This window comes from Tursiops truncatus, chromosome 2 (genome assembly GCF_011762595.2).
Source record: "Tursiops truncatus isolate mTurTru1 chromosome 2, mTurTru1.mat.Y, whole genome shotgun sequence".
NCBI lineage: Eukaryota > Metazoa > Chordata > Mammalia > Artiodactyla > Delphinidae > Tursiops > Tursiops truncatus.
Window position 1 is genome coordinate 140,266,192 of NC_047035.1, and position 19,400 is coordinate 140,285,591.

The 19,400-nt window shown below is 48.8% G+C and overlaps 1 protein-coding gene across 2 annotated transcripts in view; it reads left to right on the plus strand.

The window, feature by feature from the left end:
• ALPK3 (alpha kinase 3) overlaps nt 1-8,762 on the plus strand; it is a 47,653-nt gene extending 38,891 nt beyond the window's left edge. For both annotated transcript variants that reach the window (XM_033852192.2, XM_073801434.1), the window contains 8 exons: nt 405-552; nt 928-1,055; nt 1,205-1,240; nt 3,454-3,734; nt 4,293-4,381; nt 5,186-5,409; nt 7,758-7,806; nt 8,413-8,762. In XM_033852192.2, the coding sequence (XP_033708083.1) occupies nt 405-552; nt 928-1,055; nt 1,205-1,240; nt 3,454-3,734; nt 4,293-4,381; nt 5,186-5,409; nt 7,758-7,806; nt 8,413-8,749 (1,292 nt within the window). In that variant the 3' untranslated portion in view covers nt 8,750-8,762. The remainder of the gene's footprint in view (nt 1-404; nt 553-927; nt 1,056-1,204; nt 1,241-3,453; nt 3,735-4,292; nt 4,382-5,185; nt 5,410-7,757; nt 7,807-8,412) is intronic.
• Nucleotides 8,763-19,400: the final 10,638 nt, after the last annotated feature.

Genomic DNA, 19,400 nt, shown 5'->3' on the forward strand with positions numbered 1-19,400 from the left:
TCTATCATCATCATCACCACCGTAATCGCCTTTTTGCAGACTTGTCCCGCGAGTACAGAGTGGTACGGACAGGATTCAAACGCAGGGTCTTAGGTTTAGGAGCCTAGGCTGCAAACTGAAGTTCCTCTCTTGACTGCTGTCTGCGGCCTCAGCTGTGAGGCTCTCCCTGGCCTGGAGTGGAGGTGTCATACCGTGTTCTTTCTAGCTAAGAGGTGTGCTTTGAAGTCAGGGCAAAAGCCTCAGAGATACAGGTGGGACTCAAGTGGGGGCTGTGTGGAGGCTTGAATCCTGTTTTCTCTCAGCCTGTGCCACCACAGACACCCAGGGAAGCAGGGGTAGGGCCAGAGAGGGCACACGATGGAGGGGAAGTGGCTTGTTCCTCTCAACTGTGCCCCTGCTTCCAGCCCCACAGGTGATCCGGAAGATTCGGGTGGAGCAGTTTCCTGATGCCTCGGGCAGCCTGAAGCTCTGGTGCCAGTTTTTCAACATTCTTAGTGACTCAGTCTTGACATGGGCCAAGGATCAGCGCCCAGTGGGCGAGGTGGGCAGGAGGTAAGCCAGCTGGGTACCACCTCCACCTGTCCTGGCTCCCTAATAAATTGTAGCAACACTACTGGGGGGGAGATTGTCCCAGCACTTTGGATCTACCTCCTCATTTAATCCTCACAAGAACCCTATGAGGGAGATTCTAGTATTCCCATAGTGAAGGGGAGAACATTGAGGCTCAGAGGTATTAAGTCACTTGCCCAAAGTCACACAGCTAGTGCAGTCCTGACCTGTGTGATGCAGGCCCAGCTCTTCCCAGAGCTCTCGGAGACAGGGCTCACAGCATTCTCTGAGAGCGGGATCTGCGAAGCCTCAGGACCACAGGGTGGGCCTGGGCTGTGCCATGGTGATGGCCTCACGGAGAGGGTCTCCTCTCTGCAGTGCAGGGGATGAGGGGCCAGCGGCCCTGGCCATCGTGCAGGCGTCCCCCGTAGACTGTGGCGTGTATCGATGCACCATCCGCAATGAGCACGGCTCGGCCTCCACTGACTTCTGCCTCAGCCCCGAGGGTGAGTGTGAGCTCTGCCCCCCCTCCCCGGGGTCTCTGCCTGGCCCCCACTGGGGGTGGGGCGGGGAACAGTCGTCTTTGCAGAGGTGGAGCTGTCTCTGGGCAGACCTGCCTGAGGATAGCGGCTTTCTCTTCTCTTTCTCCACACAGTGCTGTCAGGATTCATCTCCAGAGAAGAAAGTCAAGGTAGGTGCCCCTCAGGGGGAGGAATGGGTGGGCCTGTGTCCCTACCCTGCTATCTAGAGGGGCTTCTTTAAAGACTTGGAATCTGTTCTAAATGCCATGTTTATCTCCACATACAGCCACCCTTTGCCTCCTAGTTTAGGATATGGTTTGTGGAGGAGGATGGGGGAGGACAGCTGTTTCAGAAGATGAGGGGGGAGGAGGTGGCTAAGGGGACGTCCTACAAGGAGTTCATTCAGCCTGTGCCCTTTGCCCATGTCAGAGCCCTTGATCAAGAGCAGGACTGTCCACTTGTCACCCTGCCAGCTCCCTCCCCGGAGTTTCTCACGGTGGTCTGTGGACTCCTGCATTAGAGTCACACAGGGAGCTTGCTGAAAATGCAGTTACTTGAGCCCTACCGCAGATACTCTTAATCACAATCTCTGGGGTAGGGCCTGACACAATTGCGTGTCAGTAGATGCCCTGGTGACTGTGATACACCCCAAAGTTTGATAAGCATTTTAAAGGCTCAAACATTAGGGGAAGAGATGTATTGCTCCTGCAAAAGACACACTGAGGATTAGGACCGTGAAGGCGGCTGGTGATGGAAAGGTTTCTAGAACTTCATTTGCCAACTAATACCTTAATTCTTTCCTTCATTCACTTATTTACTCATTCATTCAACTAGTGCCTTTTGTTCAGTTATCAAATCAGATTTAATCAAATATAACCTCACCTAAAAACTAAAAAAGCCTAAAAACTTAGTAATAATACTTAATTATCATCAAATATCCAATCAGATTTTCCCAACTTTCTCATAAGTGTTGGTTTATTTCAGTTAGGAACCACTCAGTGCTTTTGGCTAACATAATCTCTTAAATCTATCAAATGTATAATAGTTCCTCCTCCCTCATTTGTTTTCCCTCCTTGCCATTTATTTGTTGAAGAATTTCTTACATTTTGGATTTTTATTGATTATATCACCATTTAACATGTCGCTTCATTGATGTGCTTCCTCTAAACTGGTAATTAGCTTGAGATGCTTGCTCCAATTCAGGTGCAAATTTTGGGGGTGTGTGTGTGAACATTTCACAGGTGTGCTGTGTATTTCCTTTGCGTCCTATCTGGAGGCATGTGATGTCTGACTGTTTTAGTAATGTTAAGAATGATCACTGGGTTCATTCAGGTGTTTTCTGCCTGATCTATCCCTTTTAAACTTTAAAAAACTGTATCTGATATAACCCCTGTCATCATCTAGGGGTTTTAGCAGTCACTGATTATCACCTAAGTCCTTTATTTCATTAAGGTTTGCAACATGGAGTATTTTAATTCTGTCATTTCTTCTTTATTCATTGGCTGAAATTTTTTGGAAAAGAAGAAATGGTTTTTGGTAATCCTGATACATATAGGTCCAACAGAAAATGAAGGAAAAAATACTTTCTTTTCCTCCTTGCTCTTATTAGATTTCAGAATAATGAGTTGGTGCCCTAACATCCTCCAAAGGTCACGAATGAGGGGTTTTTTTTCCAGAGGGAAGGGTTTTTTTTACTTATAATTATGAAAGTATGACTTTTTAACACATTTGAACGTTCAATACTTTGCAATTATTTTGCTCTTGTTGTTGGTAAGATTGTCTCATTTTTTGCCAGTAGAAGCCTCTTCAGGTTGGCTCTTGTGTCCTTTTGACAAGTTGCCAATTGTTTATGATACCTTACTTGCTTTCTGGTCCAGAGATGTTTCAGGTCAGTCTAGGACACTTCCTGCCCTAGACCCGGAATCACCCATTTCTTTAGGGAGTTCTGGTTCCTTTTAGTGGAAAATGGTATTTAGTGATCCCAATTTGAGCACTAGGAGTGCTCACTGCTACTGGATTTGTCTCACAAACTTTTTGTTTCAGTCAAACATGTTGGTTGTCACGGAGTCATTTATTCATTTGATCAAAACACTGAATTCTAAAACAAAGGAATTCTGATATTCTGTATTGATTGCTGCTTCCTCAGAAAACCCCTGCCTTCCACAGACACTGGCTGAGCCCTTACTCTGCACACGTGAGCACTGTTGAATGACGGCGGTTTTACCAGATACAGTGTCTGCCCTCAGGAGGTCATAGTTCATAGGGCGCCCCCCACAAGTGCACACCCAAAGAGAAGTCATGGACAGAGTGGTGGGGTGCTACGGGTCCCACAGCAGTCGAGGGGGAGCTTCTAGTTTTCCACATTTCTCCTGTTCCCCTTCAGTTGGAGAAGAGATTGAGATGACCCCCATGGTGTTTGCTAAGGGTCTGGCTGACACTGGCTGCTGGGGGGACAAGCTCTTTGGGCGCCTGGTGAGTGAGGAGCTACAAGGTGGTGGACACGGGTGTGGCCTTCGGAAGGCCTCCCAGGCCAAGGTCATCTACGGGCTGGAACCCATCTTCGAGTCAGGCCTCACGTGCATCATCAAGGTGTCCAGCCTGCTTGTGTTTGGGCCCAGCAGTGAGACTTCTCTCCTGGGCAGAAACTATGACGTCACCATCCAGGTACTGTCCCATCCCCCTGCCCCATCCTTCCACTCTCTCATCCCTCCCCTTCCCAGCCTGGGTCCTACTGGGAAGCCCAGTATGGAGGAGGAAGCCACCTTAGTCTCAACTTTACCTCAACGAGAGCCTGAGATGTAGTCCAGGCTACATCTTTGGGGCCATAGTTTTCAAACTGTATTTTTCAGCAGAAAACTTTCTTCACTGCCCTCAAAGATATCTTTCGCAGAAGCCTTATTTGGGAGTTAAAAGGGGAGTGACTGTGGGCGGAGTCGGTACCTTGCTCTCCTGCAGTGGGGCCCCTGGGGCATTGCCATCTATCACTAGGGCTCCAGGAAGCACACTTTGGAAACCACTTTGAAAACAAGTCCAGAGCCTCTTGTTTTACAAATGAGAAAAATGAGGTGCAGAGTAGGGAGGAGGGTAGGAATGAACCCCACCTCCCCCAGGGCTGGAATCCTCCCTGCAGCCTCTAGCAGATGGCCTTCCCACTAAGAGCCAGGCAGATAGAGAACCGGGATGCTTCCTTGCTGATCAGAGTTGCTTCTCTTCGATCCACAGGGGTGCAAGATCCAGAACATGAGTCGAGAGTACTGCAAAATCTTTGCGGCTGAAGCCCGGGCTGCACCTGGCTTTGGGGACGTGCCTGAGTAAGTGCACAGGGAGGGGGCCGTGCAGTGTGCAGACCGGTTGACTTGAGCTTCTGCAGAGAACCATGATTTCACAGCCTCCTGGGGGCCTCCTGAGTCATAGTCATGTGTAAATGGGCCCCCAGCTAACCCCATGCTCAGCTCAGTGGTTCCACAAAATCTAGAAATAAAGACCTCAAGATTCACTGCCCACTTTAGAAAAGCTTCTGCTCTGGTCTTCAGTCTCCTCCCACCCACCCTAATTCCCCACTCCTTTGCCCAGTTTTTGCTGATCGCAGGGTTTGGGCACAGCAGGTTCTGGGCCTCTCTGAAGGTGATGGGGTGGGCTAAAGCTTCCAGGCAAACTGGTCAGGATTCTAATGTGGTAGGTGGGCAGGGTCCGTGTGGATTTTTGTAGGAGTCAGCTACACATGGAAACTGTTTTCATTTTGAGACTTGGAACTTCAACTCTTGAGTATTAGGGTCTAGCTGGCATTGAGCACAGTCTGGTTGGATCCTCTCAGAGGTATTCCTTTCTGTTTGGCACTTACAGGTCTTAGTCCCTCACTCAAGCACAGAGGCCTCCTGGGGCTATAGCAGGGTTCAGTTCTAATCCCACTGACCTCAGAGAATGGAGGAGGCCACCATTTCCTTTCCTGAACTCAGGGTGGAACCCCCCCTTCCTTGCTGTCCTCCAGGCTCAGAGCTGAGAGTTCTGTTCTTGGAAGGGCCTTCCTTTTGGATCCAAGAGTGTAGAATTGAGGTGGAGGGAGGAGCTCTCTGGGGCCATACTTCCTGCTCACTGCAGGGTGACACTATGTTTAGGATCATCCCACTGTATCTGATCTACCGGCCTGCAAACAATATCCCATATGCTACCCTGGAGGAGGACCTGGGCAAGCCCATGGAGTCTTACTGTTCCCGGGAATGGGGCTTTGCTGCGGCTCCAGCAGCATCTAGCAGCTCTGAGGCCGTGCAGAAATGCCAGACCTTCCAGCACTGGCTGTATCTGTGGACAAATGGCAGCTTCCTTGTCACAGATTTGGCAGGTATGAGGGTGTGGGGTGTGCATGTACATGTGCAGGAGAGCATGCGGAGGGGCAGGGTCACAGTTCTCGTTTACTAGTGTGCAGCGCACTTTTGCACATATTCTCCTTTGCTTTCACAGTAACCTTGTAAAGTGCGCTGGACAGGAACCACTTTGTATGCACCGCTAATACGTATCAGGGCCTCATGGTGCCTAGTCTATAACTGCAGCTGTATCTAAAGGAGTACACTCCAGGCTTCACTTAAAATTAAAAAGGAATTTACTTCAAAGACCGTTCCATGGGATCTAATTCAAACCCGCAACCGCGTTTTCAAAATCTCCCTTTCCTTCTTCCCTGCAGCTCTGCTGTGAACTTTCTTACTCTCTAACTTCCTAACCTCTCTCTTCCATCCCTGCACACATAGCTTTGCAATCTCCTCCTTCCCTGCTCCCCCCTCTGTCTTTGGTAGCTTTTTATTATGTAAACAAACTTAGTCTCTCTTGCTTCTTTTTAGTTTATTTCTATTTCTCCCATTACTCAGATTCTCCCCAACAAAGGAAGGCCAGCAAGCATGAATTCTCCTTCCTTCTTTGACCACTCCTCTCCAGGCCTACTCTCTGTAACCAGACAGGGCAGGGGAGAGGAAAAGATAAAATCCTCTCTACAGTGAGAGGACTGGAATGCTGCGAATATCACACACTATTACATTTTATCCCTGATGTAAATAAGTGACAAAACCAAGGGCCAGAGATAGAAAACTGGCTTAAATGTGCTTTGCATTGGGGTTAAAGAATAAATATTAATACAATAAATATTGTATATACAACTCTATATATTGAAGGGAGGGGGGCTAGTAACACATTAAACCATTATCATTCACTCTATTTGTTAACTCATAAATTTTTCTTTCCTTCCTTCTTTCCTTCCTTCCTTCCTTCCTTCCAACATTACTAAATATTGGGAAGATAAAAAGGTGAATTAGGAATAGCCATTGTCCTCAAGAAGCTATGATAAGTATACCAATTTCTACAATGAGATGATAACATAATATAGTAGAAAGACTTGAGAGTCAAAGAAATTCAAGCCTAGGTCTCATCATTTTCTAGCTGGGTGTCTGTTTTACAGAGAAGAAAACAAGCTCAGACAGGTTAGGTCATTTAATCTCTCCGAGCTTCTGTTTCCTTTCCCTCTCTAGGAATAACCATATCTTCCCTGCCTATCTCTCAGACTTGTTAAGAATATTAAATGAGACTGTATTTATGAAAGCCCTCTGCAAACCAAAATTCTGTGCAAGTGTAAGGGATCATCATTATTATAATGCAAAATGGAATGTGATAAATGCTGAAAGAGAAATAACAAAGAAGTTAATATTTATTGCATAACTACTGTGTTTCAGATACTAAGTTATAGTCGTACACATACTGTGATCTTCTCAATTCCCCTGCAAGATGGGCAGCATTATCCCTACTTTTACTGTTGAGGATTAGAGATAGTAAGTGACTGGCCAAGCACACACAGCTCCAAAGTGACAGAGCTGAAATGTAAATGCAGGTGTGCCTGGTTCTCAAGCCCACATTTGCGCCACTCTATCATCCACGGGTACTCAGGCCTGTTAGTGAGAGGTAGGTTCCTGGAGGAAGGCAACCGGACAGTGTACAAACAGGGAAGGAGAGTCACAGACCTGACGCATGAATGCTAAGATGCTGGGGTGGCCTGGACGGGGTGGGAAATGCCTCCTTTGTCACCACCTGCCTGGATCTGCTCTTCAAGGCTAGGAGCCCATCTGGGCTTCTTGGAGTGCGTGCTTGCTGCACTTTATGAGTAGGTGGAAGCCAGTCTTATCCAGTGTTAACGTTTCTGCTGGCCCAGCCCCGAAATACCTTCACATTTCCACCTTTCTCCCTCTTGCCCAGATGGGCTAATCTGTTATGAGGAAGGAGAAGGTTTTAGCTCAAAGCCAGAGGCCAGCTCAGTTTGTGACCTAATCTCATCCAGTAGAGGCAGGATTGCACAGCTGGAAGACTTTTGGATCTAGGAGTAAGAAAGACTGAACTTTGATTCACGGTGGTCATTGCACACAGACAGCGTTCAGTTATTAAATGAATGAATAAATGTGACTTTGCTGCAGTCACTTAACTTTGAGCCTATCTCCTCACCTGTGAAAATGGGAATATTATTACTACTAATAATACAGAGATACCCACACCACTCATGAGACAGGCCAGGGTGATGATGCCCAATGAGAGGGTACCTGAAGATGTGCCCTGCAATCTGGCAAGTTCCCATCTAAAGTGATATCCATCTTGGAGACATGGGGGCCCTAGAGCCAGCCCAGGATGCCCTCAACTCCCCACTCTCTCTCTTTTCAGGGGTTAACTGGAAAATGACTGATGTGCAGATTGCTACCAAACTGCGAGGGTGAGTGCTCCTTGGGGACAGAATGCCCTCTGAGGGTCTGCTCAGGGTGGAAAATGTCAAAGTTCTTCTGGTTCTCCATTCCTGAGGTGCTAGACCTGTGACCAGAGAGTCCCACTTGCACCCATGGCCATGTAGTAATGTCTCAGGGGCCACTGATCCCCACCTGCTGTGCCCCTGACCCCAGACCTGGACCAGTAGCTCTTGACGCCCATGCACAGGACCACCTACATCCTGGGCTCTCAGTGTACCTGCTCCCCTTCCTTCTCACTTGTGAAAGCTCATCAGGGTGCAGATAAGCAGGGCCCCGTGAGTAGAGTGGTGAGCTGGAGTCTGCTCTTATTTATGTTAATAAGGCAGATGGTCCTCACACCGAGTGACGTCCCACCCGATGAATTCCATGGGCCAGGGTGTAATGAGACCTCAGTTTAGAGTTGAGGTTTCAGATGCTGCCGTCTGAGGTGGCCCCAGGTGGACTCCCCAGCACCCCGAGGTAAGGTAGGATGGACCTTGGGCACCACACCCTGGTTGTGGCCACCCCACAGTCTGCCCCCCAAGGACTCTCTCTCTGGGTGGGGCTCCTACTCAGCTCTCACTGTTTGGCTGCAGATACCAAGGCCTCAAGGAGAGCTGTTTCCCTGCCCTGCTGGACCAGTTTGCCTCTTCCCACCAGTGCAACACCTTCTGTGAGATGCTGGGGCTAAAACCTCTCAAGGGCCCTGAGGCTGCCCACCCCCAAGCCAAGGCCAAAGGCTCCAAGAGTCCATCTGCCGGCAGGAGGGGCCCCCAGCTGAGTCCTCAGCCCCAGAGGAAAGGCCCTCCCAGTCCCCAGAAGAGTGCCCCAAGCTCCAAGGCCACCCCTCAGGCCTCAGAGGCAGTCGCCACCCAGTTACTCGGACAACCTCCCGTCCGAGATGGAGGCTCCAAGGCCCAGGGCATGCGGTAGCCCCCACAGGAGGCTGGGGGCCTCCACCCAGCAGCAGACCGACAAGGAAGCAGCTCGAACCGATGGAGACGTTCCCAGTACGGGACTGACCGGAGCAGGTGCAGAGGGGGCACCCCTCGGGGCCTCTGCCCGCAGCCTCTCCTCATCAGATGCTTGGTGCCTGACACCCAGCCCGGTGGCCTCTCCTGGTGCCATCGTCCCCGCGGCTCCCAGGCCCTACCTCCCGGGGCCTGCAGCCTAGCCCTCCTTGAAGTTTACACTGGCCACTGCTGGAGGCTCCCTGAGTCCTCTGCATGAGTTCTGCAACCAACCCCTCGCCCCAGGCCCTGCCGTGAATGTTGCACTCTGGGGGCACGCAGGCCAGCACCTACCCTTTTCCCTTCACTTGGCCCTGATCCCTCCCTATCCTCAGGGCTCCAGACTTCCTCTGCGGTGTCTGGCCTGGTGACTCTCAGGGTGTCTTTTCCTTCCAGTCATTTTGCCTCATTCATCCCAGCTTATCTTGCAACTAACCTGTCCCTGAGCCCGAATGGTGCTCAGGGCCCTTCCAGAGACTGTCATATCCTTGTGCAGTGGTCTTTGGTGATGTGTGTTCATGCTCTTCCTTCCCCCATCACTCAGGCACTCAATCACCTGCCTACCATGCTCCCTTGCACCCCATCCCCCATCCCTGGCTTTGAGCCCAATTGCAGCCTGCTGCCTGTCTTTCACTGAGTTCTGTTTGTTCCTCTACCCGAGGGCTTCCCTAGCCTGACCCCCACCCTACCCACCATACCTAGGTGAAGAGCAGACCCTCTGGCCTTTCAGCCCACCCCAGGACACTCCTCCCCTACTTCTCCCAGGCCCTCTGCCCGTGAGGTGAGAGCTGGCATGAGGGTTGCATCAGCAGCTGTGGCCAGACGGAAGGTGTTGACTTTGTGGGACCTTGTGCTTCATACTGAAATGAGGTGGGGTCACAGTGAATTTCACATCCCCTCTTGACCAGGGATAGAGGGCTGGGACTCTTCTCCAGAGGGCGTGCACCTGGGAGCTGTAGGAAGAATGCAGTCCACCCATGTGCAGGGTGGAGGAGTGTCTCTGTGCCTGGGAATTAGGACCCCCTGCCCCTAACCATTAGCTCTTGATCCTGGGACTCCAGCTCTGGGCCTCAATATAGGCTCCCAAGGATTTGCTGTGCTCAGCCCAGCACCCTGGGCCCTTCCTGAGAACCCTTCCTTGAGGCCTGGGATGGGGTGGGTCTCGAGCTAGCCTGCTCCCCTTGGAATGCAATAAAGGCAGCAACTGTGTATCTTGCTCGCCCTTATCTGGTGTGGTTGTAGGTATATGGGGTCAGGGTCCCGTCTCCCCAGGCGGTTCTCTGAAGGCGTCCTGCAGTCCCTGGACCCACTGGAAAAGTGAATCCATGTTTTGGATCCTAGATTGGCATTCAGCCTCAGCCTTCTGTGGCCGCAGCTAGACAGTCTGTGCTGCTTGTACTAATGGAATGATGGCTTGTGCCCCTTACGAGGGCGCTTAGGCCTTTGGAATTGCTCATTCATTTGGAAGAGGAATGCAGAGGAAGGAACCCAGGAAGGAAGAGCAGAGCTGGGGCTCTGGGGAAACGCCCAGTGTCTTTGGCTGCCTCCACTGGGGCAAGACCAGCCTGGGGGAAGACCAGCTCCTGCCTCTCAGCTGCTCACTGACTGTTTCCTGCCTCCCAAGCTGCAGAGGCTTCTCATTCCCAGCCCTACCCCATCACCCAGGCCTTTCCTTGCCTGACCTTTACCCCCCTCCGTTTGACATTTCTGACTTCTCTACCTCCTCTTGTGCTCAGGTGACTCTGCCCACTTTTTCCTCTTGCTCCCAACTCTCCCAGCCTGCATATCCAGATTGCCGTGGTGAACTGAGAGCTGGAATATTGTTGATTTGTTTATTCATTCATCCATTCATTCGGCAGACATACTGAGCAGACTTACTTTATGCCAGACCCTGAGCTGACCACTGCTGAGAGGCAAAGATGCATGAGGTGGTCTCAAAAGAGGTGCTTTCCATTAGGTTTCTTGGGTTTTGAGCAACAGAAATGGACTTGGACCTTCATGGGAAGGGTGTTGGGGGTAGTTCACAGAACCAAAGGAATAGCTGAACAGTTGGCCTTTAGAAGGGCAGGAGCCAGGGTAGCTCCAGAGCTTGCCTCCCAGGAGCTGCTGCCGTTGGCTCCAGTGGATCTCCCTCCACTCAAGGTTCAAATTCCTGTCCTGGAGCTCCGGGCATCGTGGACTGGGAGAGAGGTAGTTTTCCAAAGGATGGGGATTCTTACCAGAAGAATGGTGGAGGGTGGAAGGGTAGAAAGGGCTTGGCAGGCAACCACAGAAGATACCCTGACACACACAGATACACATAGACACACACACACACACACACACACACACACACACACACACACACACACCTTTCTTCCCATCTGATGCACTACAACTCTCTTACATACAACCAAAAGCAAATCGCTCTCTGCTTGGGGAGACCATTCAAGGTAATAGTCAATGACTAAGTCCAGGGGTAATGACCAGGGCTACCATTCTCCAAAGTCCAGTGTCACTAATGATACTCTTTCCTCTTTTATCACAATCTCCTTTTGAAATTCTGCAACCTGTGGAAATTATAAAACCCAACAAGAAGGGAAGTATGAGTAAAGGCTACGGTCCATTTCTATAACTGGTCATGAGAACTAGTATTTATGACTAGGGATTTTTTTGCCCTTTGGAGTGACCCAAATCTTCAGTTCCAAAGTCGAGTTCCTAAGCGGTCCTGCCTGTGTGGCAAGCATTAGCCACTGGACATGGCAGTACCAGGAAGCACTTTAGGAAACCCCCACGTCCATCTGTACCCTGCCCCCTTTTAAGTAGCCGCAATCATATTTTCCCTTGATAGAGTTAATCATCCTAGCTACTCCTACGTGTCACTATATTTACTCGTATCCTAGATATACTTCTATCCTAGCTCTGTGTGGCTCAGAGGTACAAGCAACCTGAGACGGCCAGGTGCCTAGCCTTCTAATTCACTTGAATCATTACTATGAATTTTTGAAGGTATGTTTTCTTGGGAACTAAAACCTCTACACCAGTCTGGTCCTAAACCTCAGATATGAGAAACGCACTGAGAGGTCGTGATAACGTGCCCCTCTTCACCCTGCTTCCTGGCCTGTAGGAGAAACAGCACCATGAATTGGTTGCCGGTTTGGAGCTTATGCTACATCTTGCAGGCCTTACCCAGCCTTGCAAGGTATTGTTTTCAGCTGGTGCCGTAGCTGAGTTTTCAACAAACCGTTTCACCATATTATCAAGCTAACTGCTTCTAGACTGTGGGGATCCTGACAAGATGAGCAAAGGCCATAGGCATCAACCCATTACTTTGCTATAAAGTGTATTCCCTGGTTGAATGCAATGTGTGGGGATACCGAAATGCTGTTTACAACAGTTGATAATTCCATGGATTTTTTTTTTTTTTTTTTTTTTTTTTTTTGCGGTACGCGGGCCTCTCACTGTTGTGGTCTCTCCCATTACGGAGCACGGGCTCCCGACGCGCAGGCTCAGTGGCCACGGCTCACGGGCCTAGCTGCTCCGCGGCATGTGGGATCTTCCCGGACCGGAGCACGAACCCGTGTCCCCTGCATCGGCAGGCGGACTCTCAACCACTGCGCCACCAGGGAAGCCCAATTCCATGGATTTTGATGGGAGAGGCATGATGGGTAAGGAAAGCAAATCCAAATCCAGAAGAAGGGCCCCTAATGGTCAAGATAAGTGCCTGCCCTGTTAAAGCCATAGCATAAGTGTAGACTGAGGCGAGCTCAGCCATAGGGCAGGAGGAGGCATTATGGGAGAGTGAGTGATGCCCACACACAGCTTGCCTGTGCCTCCAGAACCCTCTCCTGGAGCATTCACCTAATGATGGTGGCCATGCCTGATTTTGGCTGGGTGGATCCGACAACCCCTGTTCATAAGGGCCAGCATGGCCACCTGGTAGGCTGTAGCCAAGCAGTTAGACTCCCCAGAGCCCAGTGGCAAGTCAGAGGGCTGTGTGTCAAAAGGATAATAGTTACTTGTTGGCCAGCGTATCACTTGATTCCAAACTCTGGGTTCTCCTGCCATATTTTTAATTTTTTTTTATTTTTAATTTTTTAACATCTTTATTACAGTATAATTACTTTACATTGTTGTGTTAGTTTCTGCTGTATAACAAAGTGAATCAGTTATACATATACGTATGTCCCCATATCTCTTCCCTCTTGCGTCTCCCTCCCTCCTACCCTTCCTATCCCACCCCCTTCTGCCATATTTTTTAAATCAAGACTTGTCACAATCTCCATGTGCCTCCCCAATATGCCACAGACAGACCCCTCAAGCACCACTGGCTCTGCCAGGTCGTGTGGCCTCGTGGCAGAATCATTTGTGCTCAAGGCTTTTCCTGCTGGAGAGCCTTCACTTGCTCTGCGCCCTGCCCAAAGCTGGCAGTCTTCTGGGTCAGTCAGTAAACGGGTTGGAGCAAGATGCCCCAAACTGACAATTTTGCCTGGAATTGGGCCTTCGTGGTAAGGAATTCAAAATGTAGGAATTTGTCCTACATTAATGGAGGAACTATTCTGACCTCAACAGACCCCTTGATCCCCAGGAACGTTATTCAAGGAACAGACATTTGCATTTTCACATGCTTTATCTCCCACCTCTGACTCACATATATATGTCTTACCAAAGCATCTAGGGAAACTGTTGATCTCCAGACCCTATCAGCATGATGCCATCAGTGTGCTGGAACATTGCATTGCTGAGGTCAAGGTCCCTGTGAGGCAGTCTGTGGCACAGAGCTGAACAGCTAAGATAATATATATCATTCAGCAGGACAGCAGTGGAGTACTGCTACCCTGCCAGCTGAAGACGAATTGCTTCTGATGTTCTTTGCTCATGAAAATCAAGGGAAAAAATGAATTCACTGGATCAAAGGGTTCATACCAAATGCCAAGAGCTGGATGAATTTGCTTTAGCAAGAAGACCATTTCTGGAACAGCACCTGCAATTGGAGTTAACACGTTTTAAAGTTTACAACAATCCAAAGACCTCCTGGCCAGGCTGAGCTGTGGTAGGAATCACTATGACTTCACTCTTAAATCTGATAGTAACACTGATTTCTACAGTTCCCTCACAAATACGGAAGCACTTTTGATTTACCATTTCGGTCGGGAGCGGGAATTCTGATGGCTTATGCTTCTCCTATCCTATTATAGTCATTCTTACCCCACTAATCAGAGCCATCGTGGGGGTTATGCGTGTTTCAGAATATATCCATTTCAACTGTACACTCAAAATAACCTTTCATTGGCTTTGAGATTCCACTGGGTCTACTGTGGCGCAAAATTTAGTCTATTAAACATCTCTATGGATTGGGAGACCACATGCTCTTCTACTGTACCCAGAAATTGGGCTTGGCTTGGAGCCAGTGTCCTACAAAACCCCTCTCCCCAAGTCTGAGTACTTTCCTTTCCTTTCTGTTCCCAGATAAGTGAACACAGATCCCTTTGGGGAAGGTTGCAAGGAAGGTTAACAATATGCATCTAAGTGTTAAAATAAGGTTTTTCTTCAAAGATATTTGACTTCCTCTCCCTTGAAAGTCTGGAAATTAAGTGGGAGATTTTGACTCTACCTTGGCAGCTGAGAGAGACCTCTTTGCCCAACCAGAAACCTTTGGTTACAGTAGTAACTAGCTGATATCTTAGGCACTGTCTGGTCTTTTTCATTCCTGGGGCCCAATGATTAATTAACCACAGCTAGAGGTTTGGTTTCCATGCCCATGTCCATTATGATAACTCCTCTACTGTGTTCCTTCTGTCTATCTCTGCTGCTGAGATCAGGAAGTTCATTTCATAGGAGCTCTTCCAACCAGAATTCCAGGCCTAGAGAGGAAAGCCAGCAGAGCCTCGCCAATTTCTCATGGCAGGGAGTGAGACCATCTTCTGGGTCATGTCAGAGGCCAGAGGGCAGATGGGCTGGATGCATGTCAGGGACCCAATAAAGCATTCTTGTTTCCTAAAATCTGTGAGTTCCTGCCTTTCTTGGAATTTTGGTCTTTTGTTATAATTTAGCATGGGTCAGTATTTAGTCCAGATTTGTATTATCCACCCTCATCTATAGCCCCCCTCCCCCTGCACAAATGGTAAGAACTGTATCTGGCTGTATGAGCTTCTATAGAATCTCTGGTGAGTGAGAACATATCAATAAACAAAACCTGAATCAAAATTCTGTTCCGCTATCTTGGTCAAACAACCTTAAAAAGTTTCCATAAATTTCCCCTATATTTTTTGGCAATGTATATCAGCTAGCTCATACAGTTTCTTCTGGGAGTAACTCTTCTTTTTCCTGATTTGATTCTGCCTCTTATCCCCTGGGTTATGTTGACTGTGGATTCTGGTTACTGGCAGACCAGCAGTGTTGTGTGGGACGGGGTCTGGGTCTCAGTTTTGTACCTTGATGTTGTCAGTACCCCTGAGCTGATCACACTCAGGGAGCCTGTTTCATTCATTAAACGTACAAGGAAATGGAATTTTCACACTAAAAACCCACCTTGCTAATTTTTTATGAGACATGTAACCATCCAGAAGACTGGACACTTTACCTGACAAGGGAATTCTTCCCTTCTTCTGAAAGGAGAACTTCAAGGGAAGCCAAATTATCAGAAGGTTGTTTGGGCTGAGAACAGACAGACTTCAGTTCAAATCCACCTCTACTAGCCATGTGAGCTTGGGCTTGTTGCTTAAGCCCTTGGAACCGAGATGCACGTGAGTGATTGGAGCTAGCTCTAGGTAGGAGTGTTAAGAAAATTCAGCTGAGTAAAGATCTAAGTGGCCTTATTCACGAATTGGGCAGCATCGCATCTGGCAAGTATCAATAGAAAGGAGCTCTGAGGAGGTGTACAAAGTGGAAGGTTTTTAAAGGCAGAAGGAGGGTGGGACCATAAAGTCATAAAGGAAAGAACGGATTATTTCAGGCAAGGTCACCTTCCCTTGGGGGAAAAGGGGAAGTCTATCATGCAGGTGAGATGACCTCACTGTGCTCATCAGGTAATTCCAGACTGACTGGTTAAAGGTTGCAGTCCTGGGAGTGGCTGAAACTATAGTAGAGTCTTGGTTTGCTCTCCTACGGACAAGTGACTCCATTTTGTGCCTGTTGTTCCTTTTTCTAATAGAGGCATCCCCTACTGACACCCAGAGGTCCTGGAATCCACGAGGCACTGTCCTCAGACCTCAGAACTGATGTGGTTCAGAGACGGCTCTTTCCTATTATTTCCAAAGGGCAGCGAGAGATAGCAGCTACCGTCTACTCAGCCTCAGGGGATGCATCACGCGTGAAGATGAAAGACCTTCATGCATGATGTACGGAGTAAATAACTCGAACGAGAATCCCCATCTCAGGCCAAGGAATCTGCTTAAGATGCATCAGGTGTCCTACTGTGTAGACTGTGTCACTGGCAGAGAAATTTCATTAGGGCTCTTGTTTTCTAACAGGGCAAAATGTATATTCTTGGAGCAGTTGGAGTCAAATTATTCAGATTATGTGGCTGAGTGCCCATTAAATCAACCCCTGTGGAATTTGTGCTGGGTCTTACTCAGGAAGTTGCTCAGAGACACAGTATCCCTGGTTTCGTGGAGTCTGACTAGAGAATACAATTCACAGCCATTAGGTCTAAGTATGGGCCCAGAATCCATCCTGCCTGCCAAGCTGGGAGACCCTGGTGTTTCTCCCTTCCTTCAGGGTGGGGTGGCTAACGACATCTCCACCCCACCCCTGAAAACCGTCTTTCCAACTCTCGTCCCGTGAGAAACAATCAGTACTGCCTCCTGACCCACAGGCTGGTCAGTGATTAGCCCCTGGGCTGGGTCAGGCTCTCCACGAACCCCAACAGGCAGAGAAGTGAAGGGACTGGGACACAGCCTTTGGAAGAGGGAACCTTGCTCCTAAGGCACAGTGACATGGAAAGCAGTGTCGCACAGCAAGGCATGATACAGGCTTGGCAGGCCCATGCAGGAAGGAGAGTTGGTGCCAGTCGGAGAGGAGACCGTGCCTTGCGTCCTGAGGCACGATGTTACTGGTGGAAGCCCACCTGGGTGGAGGGAAGCAAGCACCTGGAGAGTCTCAGTGTCTAGATGTGACCCTCAGAGGCGTTCATTTTTGTTCTTCCTGACCATTGTATTTAACTTGTGATGCCCATTTGTCAGCACCTCCCCTGTGACACTACTGGTCTGTGGTAGATTCATCTGAGCGGCTCCTCCCAGGAGGCCTACAGCCCTCCTCACGGAAACTTTTATAAAAATAGCTGGCTTTGCTCTAAGTGGGTGCTACATCAGACCACTGCCCCGACAGAGGGAAAAAATGGAACAATCAAGGAACTATCTTTGCCTATATAATTAACCAGCTTATCAACTGTGACTCCGTGTCAGGCTCTGGGCCAACAAGGCAATGGAGATCCAAATTAACAGCTCCCACAGCCCCTGCCAATGGCTGGCAGGAAATACTGTGCCTCCCAGAGGAGGATATAGCCTTTGGTATAAAACCCACAAAAGCCACGGATATCATCCTTGAATTACGTCCTTCACAGGATGACGTGAATTAAGACCTACCTTTGTGGAACATCTTAACCTGCTTCAAACTGAAAAAGGAAGCATCTCAACCTCTCATTATATAAAAAGCTAATATGAGATGGAAAGGCAGGAGGGATAGAAGGTAAAACGAAAACAGAGACAAGGGAAATACACTTCACAGTGTAGCAGCCAGTTAAATATTTGGAAAGAGAGATCTCTTAGCTGTTTGGGGAAAATCCCCCTGCCTGGTGGCCATGGGCCCTCATGGGCATGGGACCAGGCATCTTACTTTACCAGCCCTTCACTGTTGCTGAGATAGATGAACCCCCAGACCCATTCTTTCATCTTGTAGTGGATAATGGCCATTTGTGCCCATCTGTTCCCAATGAATAGAAAGGGTCAAGGGGTGGACTGTAGCAGGAGACGCTGGGATAGTCACGGCAAGTAAGCTGGGGCAGGGGAGTTTGGCGTTTTGGGTGTTTGGAGTATTTCCTTCCTCTGTGAACACCTGGACTTGCTGTATAGGTGCTAGAAGACCACTGTGCTCTCAGTCTCGTGAGGGTCCCTTCTTACGGAAAGTGTGTAAGAGTTACAAGCAGAGGGCATACGCGTCTAAGATATTTCCTCAGTTTTTTTTTTTTAAATAAATTTATTTATTTTTGGCTGCATTGGGTCTTCATTGCTGCGCGCGGGCTTTCTCTAGTTGCGGCGAGCTGGGGCTACTCTTCGTTGCGGTGCACGGGCTTCTCATTGCAGTGGATTCTCTTGTTGCAGAGCATGGGCTCTAGGCACGCAGACTCAGTAGTTGTGGCGCACGGGCTTAGCTGCTCCGCGGTATGTGGGATCTTCCCGGACCAGGACTCAAACCCGTGTTCCCTGCATTTGCAGGTGGATTCTTTAACCACTGCGCCACCAGAGAAGTCCCCTTTCTTCGGTTTTTGTATTTTGCTCTGTGTCATCAGAATTTGTACACTCTTTCTAGTTTAGCATATTTCTTCTAGGACTATAGGAATCCCATCTTCCAATGCCCCAAATGAGAAAGGAACCATTGTATTGAATGTCCTTTCTGCTAACTGCCCAGGTGTAAGAGAGAGAGAAGCAGGTTTAGGAAAGAGGAATGACAACCTCATGCTCACAGAACTTGACCAGGGAGGAGCCTCTCTTTTTAGTCACTGCTTGGACTCATGAATAGGTGTGATGAAAAAGGCCTTATCTGTGAAGAGCCAAGAGGTGAGAGCAGGCAAAACTGTGAGAAGAAAATAAGGGGACTGTTGAACGTCCCTTCTGACGAGGTCTGCCTCTTACAGTTCTGAATGTTTCACTCACCCCTTGTAAAAATATCCTCTTCATTATATCAGAGTATGGCAAGGAGAAGGGACTCTCTACCACTCAGACCAAGAATTCCCCTGAAACAGGAGTGGCCCCAGAGAACTGAAGCCAGAAACAGGTAAGGGGTTGCCTCTGAGGAGTGGGACAGGGATGGGAGAGGTGGAGCAGCCTCCTCATTATAAATCCTTCTAAGTTCTTCTGTTTTGTTTTGATTGGAAGGGGGGAAAGATACACGATACACACACACACACACACACACACACACACACACACATTGCTATATATATATATAGCAACGTGCAGGCCTTTTTTTTTGTTTGCAGTTTCACATTTATTTTTGGCAGGAAGGAAATCATTGCAAACCTCTTGACTGACAATGTTCGCCCCCTGGAAACGTGCACATTCCACATGTAGTATTTCCCCAGTGATGCTGGATTGTTTATCACATTCAAATGTCCAACAGAAAACCACGACTACCCAGACACCAGCATCTCCACCACTTGGTGGGTGGTGCTGTTAGTCTACAGAGAAGCTCCCTGGAGAAGGGAACAGGAACAGACACTATCAAATCTACAGTAAAATAGGAACAGAGGCAGCCACTTGATTTTGCACAGGCAAAGGCAAGCACTTCAAACCATCCACTCTTCTCGAACCCTGGCACGCCAGCTGTCCATCACAGCACCTTTAAATGCAGAGGCACAAATGTCACAAGTGTTTGAC